Raw genomic sequence first — 12,895 nt, 5'->3', positions numbered from 1 at the left:
AAGCCGTAGATATTATGTGACTAGGCCGGCACGCAAAAGCAGTGCCTTTAAGGCACGCCCCCAATATTGGGCGGAAATCGGGAGAAATTCGGGAGAATGGTTGCCCCGGGAGATTTTCGGGAGGGGCACTGAAATTTGGGAGTCTCGGCAAGTATGACTGGGAGACGCAACTGCCTTGTACTTCTCCCTACGTCCGTGTACCACTCCGTACTTTTTTAAAACCGATACTGATCATTTCCGATATTACATTTTAAAGTATTTATCGGACGATAATAACAGACTGCGGATATTATCGGACATCTCTACTTTAGATTAAAGAGGTCATATTATTATTATTTTTTTTCTGAGTGTAAAAGACTTCTTTGTGGTCTACGTAACATGTAATTGTGGTTCTTTGGTCAAAATGTTGCATGGATGATTTTTTACACATCATCTTCAAGTTGCTTTCTGACAGTCGCTTCGTTTTGCGGGCGGTCTTATTTACGTGGCTCACCTTCGGCAGCGTCTTCTTCCCGTCATCTTTTTTTTAGCGGTGTAGCGTGCAAGGACAGGAGTGGAAGAAGTGTCAAAAGATGGCGCTAACTGTTTTAATGACATTCAGACTTGACTTCAATCGATAAATGAGCAGCGTCTCCTCATCCGTGGCTCACTAGTGCAACAATGTGTGAAAAACCGTCCGAACGGAAATCTTTAATAACTAAAGTTCCTTGGGTGAATAATGTAAACTCACTATACCGGTATGTTTTAGAGCTTTTATGGCGAGTTTACTGACAGATATAAGTAAGAACTTTACACTACTTTGTATTAGAAATAGCGACAGCGGAGGATGAATGTCACATAACAAGAAGATAGAGAAAAAGAAGACGCTTATCGCAATTTTTCCGGACTTATGCAGATCCCAAATACAGATCAGAAGGTAAGAAAAGTTGCTTTTGCATAGTATTGCGAAACAAAACGCCAGATAATGTCTTACCTTATACACACACCATAATAATACATAATCATTTGAAGCACGGTACAATCCATCCAAAGTTGTACTAAAACATGTTGATAGACTTTTGAGCGCCGTATGTAGTGAAGTGAATTTTGTGAATTATATTTATATAGCGCTTTTCTCTAGTGACTCAAAGCGCTTTACATAGTGAAACCCAATATCTAAGTTACATTTAAAGCAGTGTGGGTGGCACTGGGAGCAGGTGGGTAAAGTGTCTTGCCCAAGGACACAACGGCAGTGACTAGGATGACTGAAGCGGGAATCAAACCTGCAACCCTCAAGTTGCTGTCACGGCCACTCTACCAACCGAGCTATGCCGCCAATTGTAATGTAATGTTGTATATTTTCAATGGAACATAAATGGTAAATGGGTTATACGTGTATAGCACTTTTCTACCTTTAAGGAACTCAAAGCGCTTTGACACTATTTCCACATTCACCCATTCACACACACATTCACACACTGGTGGCGGGAGCTGCCATGCACGGCGCTAACCAGCACCCATCAGGAGCAAGGGTGAAGTGTCTTTCTCAAAGACACAACGGACGTGACTAGGATGGTAGAAGGTGGGGATTGAACCAGGAACCCTCGGGTTGCTGGCACAGCTACTCTTCCAACTGTGCCACGCCGTCCCCCAATATAACATTTTGGTGTTGTTTACTTGAGTCATATTGCATGTATTGCTTGTGTGTGACTGCCATCATATTGCAGTCTGCACATATCTCTTATGTTTGACTGCCATCTACTGGTCACACTTATCATTACACCATGTACCAAATAAAATGGCTTCGAGGTCGGTAAGCGAAACTCAAATTATTGCGTACATTAAGCACACCGGGTTATAAGGTGCACTGTCGAGTTTTGAGGTGTAATGTTCTATATTTTTAGTGGAACATATAACATTTTGGTGGGCGTCACGGTGGAAGAGGGGTTAGTGTGTCTGCCTCACAATACGAAGGTCCTGCAATCCTGGGTTCAAATCCAGGCTCGGGATCTTTCTGTGTGGAGTTTGCATGTTCTCCCCGTGAATGCGTGGGTTCCCTCCGGGTACTCCGGCTTCCTCCCACTTCCAAAGACATGCACCTGGGGATAGGTTGATAAGCAACACTAAATTGGCCCTAGTGTGAGAATGCGATGAGGTGGCGACTTGTCCAGGGTGTACCCCGCCTTCCGCCCGATTGTAGCTGAGATCGGCGCCAGCGCCCCCCGCGACCCCAAAAGGGAATAAGCGGTAGAAAATGGATGGATAGATGGATAACATTTTGTTGTTGTTTACATGAGTCATATTGCAGTCTACACGTATGTATCTTGTTTGACTGCCATCTACTGGTCACACTTATCATTACACCATGTACCAAATAAAATAGCTTTGAGGTCGGTAAGCGAAACCCGCCCCATATAATGTTGCATTATGTGGTAAAAAGGAATAACACAAGTATCCTTTGCGCACAAAAGTATGCTGAAATCAATAATAATGATAAGAGATGTCCGATAATATCGGCCGATAAATGCTTTAAAATGTAATATCGGACATTTTTTTTAGCGGTTTCAAAAAAGGAAAATTCATGACTTTTTAAAACGCCGTTGTACGAAATGGTACACGGATGTAGGGAGAAGTACAGAGCGCCAATAAACCTAAAAGCAGGGGTCACCAACCTTTTTGAAACCAAGAGCTACTTCTTGGGTACTGATTAATGCGAAGGGCTACCAGTTTGATACACACTTAAATAAATTGCCAGAAATACCTAATTTGCTCAATTTACCTTAAATAAATGAATCTATATGTATAAAAAAATGGGTATTTCTGTCTGTCATTCCGTCGTACATTTTTTTTCCTTTTACGGAAGTTTTTTTGTAGAAAATAAATGATGAAAAAAACCCTTAATTGAATGGTTTAAAAGAGGAGAAAACACAATAAAAATTAAAATGAAATTTTATCTCATTTTAGGTTTATCTTCAATTTTGACTCTTTAAAATTCAAAATTCAACCGAAAAAAATGAAGAGAAAAAGTAGCAAATTCGATTCTTTTTGAAAAAAAATAATTTATGGAACATCATTAGTAATTTTTTCTGATTAAGATTAATTTTAGAATTTTTTTTGGAATATTTTTTTTGAATTTTAAATCATAAGAAGTTTGAAGAAATATTTCACAAATATTCTTCGTCGAAAAAACAGAAGCTAAAATAAAGAATTTAATTAAAATGTATTTATTGTTCTTTACAATAAAAAAAATAAAAATTACTCGAACATTGATTTAAATTGTCAGGAAAGAAGAGGAAGGAATTTAAAGGTAAAAAGGTATATGTGTTTAAAAATCCTGAAATCCTTTTTTCTCTAAAATTGTCTTTCTGAAAGTTATAAGAAGCAAAGTAAAAAAATAAATGAATTTATTTAAACAAGTGAAGACCAAGTCTTTAAAATACTTTCTTGGATTTTCAAATTCTTTTTGAGTTTTGTCTCTCTTAGAATTAAAAATGTCGAGCAAAGCAAGACCAGCTTGCTAGTAAATAAATAAAATGTAAAAAATAGAGGCAGCTCACTGGTAAGTGCTGCTATTTGAGCTATTTTTAGAACAGGCCAGCGGGCGACTCATCTGGTCCTTACGGGCTACCTGGTGCCCGCGGGCACCGCGTTGGTGACCCCTGGCTTAAAAGGGACTGCCTTTGCGTGCCGGCCCAATCACATAATATCTACGTCTTTTCACACACACAAGTGAATGCAAGACATACTTGGTCAAAAGCCATACAGGTCACAATGAGGGTGGCCGTATAAACAACTTTAACACTGTTACAAATATGCGCCACACTGTGAACCCACACAAAACAAGAATGACAAACACATTTCGGGAGAATAACCGCACCGTAACACAACAGAACAAATACCCAGAACCCCTTGCAGCACTAACTCTTCCGGGACGCTACAATACACACCCCCTCCTACCACCTAAAAAACAGTGCTATGTTGGCATTTTTTCCCCATAACTTGAGTTGATTTATTTTGGAAAACCTTGTTACATTGTTTAATGCATCCAGCGGGGCATCACAACAAAATGAGGCATAATAATGTGTTCATTCCACGACTGTATATATCGGAATCGGTAATCAAGAGTTGGGCAATATCGGAATATCGTCAAAAAAGCCATTATCAGACATCTCTGATAATAATAATAATAACATCACAAGAAATTTTGCCATAATAATGTGTTCATTCCACGACTGTATATATCGGTATTGGTCAATATTGGAATTGGTAATCAAAAGTGGGACAATATCGGAATATCGGCAAAAAAGCCATTATGGGACATCTCTAATAATTATAATAATAACATCACAACAAAATGAGGCATAATAATGTGTTCATTCCACGACTATATATATATCGGTATCGGTTGATATCGGAATCGGTATTCAAGAGTTGGACAATATCGGTATATCGGCCAAAAAGCCATTATCGGACATCTCTAATAATAATAACATCACAACAAAATGAGGCATAATAATGTGTTCATTCCACGACTATATATATATATATATATATATATATATATATATATATATATACATATATATATATATATACATATATATATATATATACATATATATATATATATATACATATATATATATATATACATATATATATATATATACATATATATATATATACATATATATATATATATACATATATATATATATATACATATATATATATATATACATATATATATATATATACATATATATATATATATACATATATATATATATATATATATATATATATATATATATATATATATATATATATATATACATATATATATATATATATACATATATATATATATATACATATATATATATATATATATATATATATATATACATATATATATATATATACATATATATATATATATATATATATATATATATATATATATATATATATATATATATATATATATATATATATATATATATATCGGTATCGGTTGATATGGGAATCGGTAATCAAGAGTTGGACAATATCGGAATATCAGCAAAAAAGCCATTATTGGACAGCTCTAATAATAATAATAACATCACAACAAAATAATGTGTTCATTCCACGACTGTATATATCGGTATCGGTTGATATTGGAATTGGTCATCAAGAGTTGGACAATATCGGCAAAAAAGCCATTATTGGACATCTCTAATATTAATAATAATAATAATAATAAAAATAATAACATCACAACAAAATTAGGCATAATAATGTGTTCATTCCACGACTGAATATATCTGTATCGGTTGATATTGGAATCGGTAATCATGAGTTGAACAATATTGGAATATCGGCAAAAAAGCCATTATTGAACATCTCTAATAATAATAACATCACAACAAAATTAGGCATAATAATGTGTTCATTCCACGACTATATATATCGGTATCGGTTGATCAAGAGTTGGACAATATCAGAATATCGGCAAAAAAAACATTATTGGACATCTCTAATAATAATAATAATAATAATAATAACATCACAACAAAATTAGGCATAATAATGTGTTCATTCCAAGACTGTATATATCGGTATCGGTTGATATTGGAATCGGTAATCAACAGTTGGACAATATTGGAATATCGGCAGAAAAGCCATTATTGGACTTCTCTAGTAATAACAACATCACAACAAAATTAGGCATAATAATGTGTTCATTCCAAGACTGTATATATCGGTATCGGTTGATATCGGAATCGGTAATCAAGAGTTGGACAATATCGGAATATCAGCAAAAAAGCCATTATTGGACATCTCTAATAATAATAATAATAATAATAACATCACAACAAAATTAGGCATAAAAATGTGTTCATTCCACGACTGGATGTATCGGTATCGGTTGATATTAGAATCGGTAATCAAAAGTTGGACAATATCGGCAAAAAAGCCATTATCGGACATCTCTAATTATAATGACATCACAACAAAATGAGGCATAATAATGTGTTCATTCCACGACTATATATATATATATATATATCTATATATCGGTATCGGTTGATATCGGAATCGGTAATCAAGAGTTGGACAATATCGGAATATCGGCAAAAAAGCCATTATTGGACATCTGTAATAATAATAACATCACAACAAAATTAGGCATAATAATGTGTTCATTCCACGACTATATATATATATATCGGTTTTGGTTGATTTCGGAATCGTTAATCAAGAGTTGGACAATATCGGAATATCGGCAGAAAAGCCATTATTGGACATTAATAATAATAATAAGAAAAATAATAAGAAAAACATCACAACAAAATTAGGCATAATAATGTGTTCATTCCACGACTGTATATATCGGTATCGGTTGATATTGGAATCGGTAATCAAAAGTTGGACAATATCGGCAAAAAAGCCATTATCGGACATCTCTAATTATAATGACATCACAACAAAATGAGGCATAATAATGCGTTCATTCCACGACTGTATATATCAGTATCGGTTGATCAAGAGTTGGACAATATCAGAATATCGGCAAAAAAAACATTATTGGACATCTCTAATAATAATAAGAAGAAGAAGATCACAACAAAATTAGGCATAATAATGTGTTCATTCCAAGACTGTATATATCGGTATCGGTTGATATCGAAATCGGTAATCAAGAGTTGGACTATATCGGAATATCGGCAAAAAAGCCATTATTGGACATCTCTAATAATAATAATAATAGTAACATCACAACAAAATTAGGCATAATAATGTGTTCATTCCACGACTGGATGTATCGGTATCGGTTGATATTGGAATCGGTAATCAAAAGTTGGACAATATCGGCAAAAAAGCCATTATCGGACATCTCTAATTATAATGACATCACAACAAAATGAGGCATAATAATATGTTCATTCCACGACTATATACATATATCGGTATCGGTTGATATCGGAATCGGTAATCAAGAGTTGGACAATATCGGAATATTGGCAAAAAAGCCATTATTGGACATCTGTAATAATAATATCACAACAAAATCAGGCATAATAATGTGTTCATTCCACGACTATATATATATATCGGTTTTGGTTGATTTCGGAATCGTTAATCAAGAGTTGGACAATATCGGAATATCGGCAGAAAAGCCATTATTGGACATCTCTAATAATAATAATAAGTAAAACATCACAACAAAATGAGGCATAATAATGTGTTCATTCCACGACTGGATGTATCGGTATCGGTTGATATTGGAATCGGTAATCAAGAGTTGAACAATATTGGAATATCAGCATAAAAGCCATTATTGGACTTCTCTAATAATAATAACATCACAACAAAATTAGGCATAATAATGTGTTCATTCCTCGACTGTATATATCGGTATCGGTTGATATCGGAATCGGTAATCAAAAGTTGGACAATATCGGCAAAAAAGCCATTATCGGACATCTCTAATTATAATGACATCACAACAAAATGAGGCATAATAATGTGTTCATTCCACGACTATATACATATATCGGTATCGGTTGAAATCGGAATCGGTAATCAAGAGTTGGACAATATCGGAATATCGGCAAAAAAGCCATTATTGGACATCTCTAATAATAATAATAATAATAACATGACAACAAAATTGGGCATAATGTGTTCATTCCTCGACTGTATATATATCGGAATCGGTAATCAAGAGTTGGACAATATTGGAATATCTGCAATAAAGCCATTATCGGACATCTCTAATAATAATAATAATAATAATAACATCACAACAAAATTAGGCATAATAATGTGTTCATTCCAAGACTGTATATATCGGTATCGGTTGATATCGGAGTCTGTAATCAAGAGTAGGACAATATCGGAATATCGGCAAAAAAGCCATTATTGGACATCCATCCATCCATTTCCTACCGCTTATTCCCTTTCGGGGTTGCGGGGGGCGCTGGCGCCTATGCCATTATTGGACATCTCTAATAATAATAATAATAATAATAATAATACCCCGCCTTCTGCCCGATTGTAGCTGAGATAGGCGCCAGCGCCCCCCGCGACCCCGAAAGGGAATAAGCGGTAGAAAATGGATGGATGGATGGATAATAATAACATCACAAAAAAATGAGGCATAAAAATATGTTCATTCCACGACTGGATGTATCGGTATCGGTTGATATTGGAATCGGTAATCAAAAATTGGACAATATCGGCAAAAAAGCCATTATCGGACATCTCTAATTATAATAACATCACAACAAAACGAGGCATAATAATGTGTTCATTCCACGACTATATACATATATCGGTATTGGTAATCAAGAGTTGGACAATATCGGAATATCGGCAAAAAAGCCATTATTGGACATCTATAATAATAATATCATCACAACAAAATTAGGCATAATAATGTGTTCATTCCAAGACTGTATATATATCGGTATCGGTTGATTTCGGAATCGTTAATCAAGAGTTGAACAATATCGGAATATCGGCAGAAAAGCCATTATTGGCCATCTCTAATAATAATAATATTAATAATAATAACATCACAACAAAATTAGGCATAAAAATGTGTTCATTCCACGACTGGATGTATCGGTATCGGTTGATATTGGAATCGGTAATCAAAAGTTGGACAATATCGGCAAAAAAGCCATTATCGGACATCTCTAATTATAATGACATCACAACAAAATGAGGCATAGTAATGTGTTCATTCCACGACTATATACATATATCGGTATCGGTTGATATTGGAATCGGTAATCAAAAGTTGGACAATATCGGCAAAAAAGCCATTATCGGACATCTCTAATAATAATAACATCACAACAAAATTAGGCATAATAATGTGTTCATTCCACGACTATATATATATCGGTTTTGGTTGATTTCGGAATCGTTAATCATGAGTTGGACACTATTGGAATATCAGCAAAAAAGCCGTTATTGGACATCTCTAATAATAATAATAATAACAACAACAACATCACATAATAAGTAAGCATAATAATGTGTTCATTCCACGGCTGTATATATCGCTATTTGGTTGATATTGGAATCGGTAATCAAGAGTTGGACAATATCGGCAAAAAAGCCATTATTGGACATCTCTAATAATAATAATAATAATAATAATAACATAACAACAAAATTAGGCATAATAATGTGTTCATTCCACGACTGTATATATCGGTATCGGTTGATCAAGAGTTGGACAATATCAGAATATCGGCAAAAAAAACATTATTGGACATCTCTAATAATAATAATAAGAAGAACATCACAACAAAATTAGACATAATAATGTGTTCATTCCAAGACTGTATATATCGGTATCGGTTGATATCGGAATCGTTAATCAAGAGTTGGACAATATTGGAATATCAGCATAAAAGCCATTATTGGACTTCTCTAATAATAACATCACAACAAAATTAGGCATAATAATGTGTTCATTCCTCGACTGTATGTATCGGTATCGGTTGATATCAGAATCGGTAATCAAGAGTTGGACAATATCGGCAAAAAAGCCATTATCGGACATGTCTAATACTAATAACACATTTGCTTGAAGATAGAACCGATGTTTGATTGTGGTTCTTGTACTCACTGCCTGACAGGGTGTTCAACAAAGTGAAGAGTCGGAGCGCCCACATGAAGAGTCACGCCGAGCAAGAAAAGAAGGCGGCGGCTCTTCGCCAGAAGGTGGCGGAGGAGCAGGCGGCGGCGCTGGCCGCTCAAGCACGGAAGGAAGCCACGTTGGCGGCGGCTGCTCATCAGGACGGAGCGGAGAACCAGGCGGGGATGAGCAGCCAGGAGGACTCATCCGAGGTGGAGGACGACAATGACAAGGACTGGCGCTGAGACTAAAACTGCGGAAGAGTAGAAGACATGCAAGAGAACAATCAAAGAGAGGAACAAGCACAAGAACCTTCTAGGTCTTCCTGTTGGCCTCTTGCACTAATTTCCTGGCTGACGGTTCCACTCGTCTTAACGCCTCTCAGCAGGCTGGCACTCCACATTTTTCCACACCGTTCTATCTTTTAAAATATTCAAGAGAACTTTATTTTTGTCTAACTGCACTTACACAGTACGCTTATTTTTTTTTTTTTTTTGCCGACGTTGCCTTTTTTTATATAACCTTTATTTAATTGACTAGATTTTTCCCCGGGTATTGTTGGTGTTTCATGATGGATAGCCTGTTCAACAATGTTTCGCACAGAACAAAAAAAAAAAAATGTAGGGCTCATATTTTAAAAAAAACTAAATGAGCGCTTGTATTCCAAATATGTTTGGTGTGAATGTTGCAGAGTTTGGTTGTTTTTCTCTTTTTACAACCTTTAAATTTAAATTGTACAAACAAGTATATACAAATTGTAATATTTATGCATTTTTCAATAATGTCGTTAATATAAAAAAATAAATCTGTTGCAATATAACTTGGAATTGGAAAAAAATAAAAACTGTAAATTTGTCTCATTATTTTTGCACGTTGTGTATACAAAAACTCCAAAACGGGTGAAGCTGTGACGTTGTGTAAAAAGTAAATAAAAACAGAATATTGCACATCCTTTTCAACCTATATTCAATTTATATTATTATTTAAAGTTCGAACTGGAAAACTTTATTATTTCTGAAATATTAGCTCATTTGGAATTTGATGCCTGCAAAATGTTTCCAAAAAGCTGGCACAAGTGGCAAAAAAGACTGAGAAAGTTGAGGAATGCTTAAACATTAACTATCTTGTCTTCGCAACTTATATTCAAATAAATAGACTGCAAAGACAAGATACTTAACGTTCCAACTGGAAAACATAATGTTTTTGCAAATATTAGCTCATTTGGAATTTGATGCCTGCAACATGTGTCAAAAAAGCTGGCACAAGTGGCAAAAAAGACTGAAAAAGTCGAGGAATGCTCATCAAACGCTTATTTGGAACATCCCACAGGTGAACAGGCTCATTGGGAACAGGTGGGTGCCATGATTGCGTATAAAATCAGCTTCCATGAAATGCTCAGTCATTCACAAAGACGGGGCGAGGGTCACCACTTTGTGAACAAATGCGTGAGCAAGTAGTCGAACAGTTTAAGAACAACATTTCTCAACCAGCTACTGCAAGGAATTTAGGAATTTCACCATCCACGGTCCCTAACATCGAAAGGTTCAGAAAATCTGATAAACTCAGGCAGTACTACATCAAAAAGCGACGTCAGTGTGTAAAGGATATCACCACATGGGCTCAGGACCACTTGAGAAAACCACTTTCAGTAACTACAGTTGATCACTACATCTGTAAGTGCAAGTTAAAACTCTACTATGCAACGCCAAAGCCATTTTATCAACAACACCCAGAAACGCCTCTGGCTTTGCTTGGCCCTAATTCATCTAAGATGGACTGATGCAAAGTGTAAAAGTGGTCTAATTAAAGTTTCACAGTTGGAACATTAAATACCTTGTCTGTAGTCTATTCAATTGAATATAAGTTGAAGAGGATTTGCAAATCATCATATTCTGTTTTTATTTACGAATTAAACAACATAACAACGTCACTGTTTTTTTAAAAAAAAATTTAAGGATTTGCAAAAATCCAATTAACTTTTTTTCAGCAAATTATTAAAATTGGTTCCACATTTGGCTTTTCAAACCAATACATTTAAATTTAAATATTACCGTAAATTACATAACAATGATTACCTTTTTATGATTTTCTTTGTATTTAATTTAAATTGACAGTTAAAAGTCAACAATTTATGAGGATGCAGTACTTCGAATGACCGCAAGACGGAGACATTGATTCATTAGAGTAGTGTAAACGCGACTGTTAAGTAGCTTTTTTTTTATGTATTTAGTTTTTTAAACTACTGTACATATTATTTCACTGTTCCTCAATAAACATTGTCTAATTTGCTTTTAAGTTAACTGTTATGAGTAAATATTAAATAATATATGCAGTTGAATTAGAAGAATGGGATGAAAGACATTTTAAGGTTTGTGACCTCCATGCAAAATCAACTTTACTGTAAAATGTTGCACACAAGAGCCTTTTAACAATACAGTAAAACATATTGTATAAAAAAATATAAAGAATGGAAAACATAAAAAATAGTGAATATAAAATTGTGGATCGGCAACCCGAAACGTTAAAAGAGCCACATTGGAATAAAAATACAAAAAAGTAATCTGTATGGAGTTGCAAACAAATTAAAAGCTTTATATAAGTGTTATAATAAAGGCAACACATGATGTAAGTGTCTATATTAGCCTACTATCAAAATGACTTTAAAAGTCTTATATAAGTGTTATAATGAAAGCAACACATGATGTAAGTGTCTATATTAACCTATTATCAAAATGACTTTAAAAGTCTTATATAAGTGTTATAATAAAGGCAACACATGATGTAAGTGTCTATATTAGCCTACTTTAAAAAATGACTTTAAAAGTCTTATATAAGTGTTATAATGTAGGCAACACATGATGTAAGTTTCTATATTAGCCTACTATCAAAATTACTTTAAAACTCTAATATAAGTGTTATAATGTAGGCAACACATGATGTAAGTTTCTATATTAGCTATGTTAGCCTACTATCAAAATAAGTATGTGTCGCAGGCTGACGCAAATCTTCGTTGACGGAAATGCTGAAATGTAATATTTATTCTACACATTTTTACAATGTTGGTAAACATTAAAGTGTGGCGGGGCAGGGCACGCTGGAACCCTGCCCAAGATGGCGGCGAAGAGGCGGAGAATGCGGCGGAGCGGAGAATGCGGCGGAGCGGAGAAACGGGGCGTGCCGGGAGCGCCGCAATCTGACTCAGGTGCGTTGATCGCACACCGCCACACGATTGACTTATCTCCTTGCAGAGTATAAAAGGGGAGAAGGAGGAAA

General features: G+C 34.8%; 1 protein-coding gene across 2 annotated transcripts in view; it reads left to right on the top strand.

Annotated features, from left to right (window-relative positions):
• The window catches only part of mideasa (mitotic deacetylase associated SANT domain protein a), a 55,949-nt gene extending 45,472 nt beyond the window's left edge, over nucleotides 1–10,477 (top strand). For both annotated transcript variants that reach the window (XM_061886287.1, XM_061886286.1), the window contains one exon: nucleotides 9,624–10,477. In XM_061886287.1, the coding sequence (XP_061742271.1) occupies nucleotides 9,624–9,867 (244 nt within the window). In that variant the 3' untranslated portion in view covers nucleotides 9,868–10,477. The remainder of the gene's footprint in view (nucleotides 1–9,623) is intronic.
• The last annotated feature ends 2,418 nt before the right edge of the window (nucleotides 10,478–12,895 follow it).

The sequence above is a fragment of the Nerophis ophidion genome, linkage group LG24 (genome assembly GCF_033978795.1).
Source record: "Nerophis ophidion isolate RoL-2023_Sa linkage group LG24, RoL_Noph_v1.0, whole genome shotgun sequence".
Lineage (NCBI taxonomy): Eukaryota > Metazoa > Chordata > Actinopteri > Syngnathiformes > Syngnathidae > Nerophis > Nerophis ophidion.
Note: the sequence above shows the minus strand (reverse complement) of the source record. Positions and strands in the feature narration are given on the sequence as shown.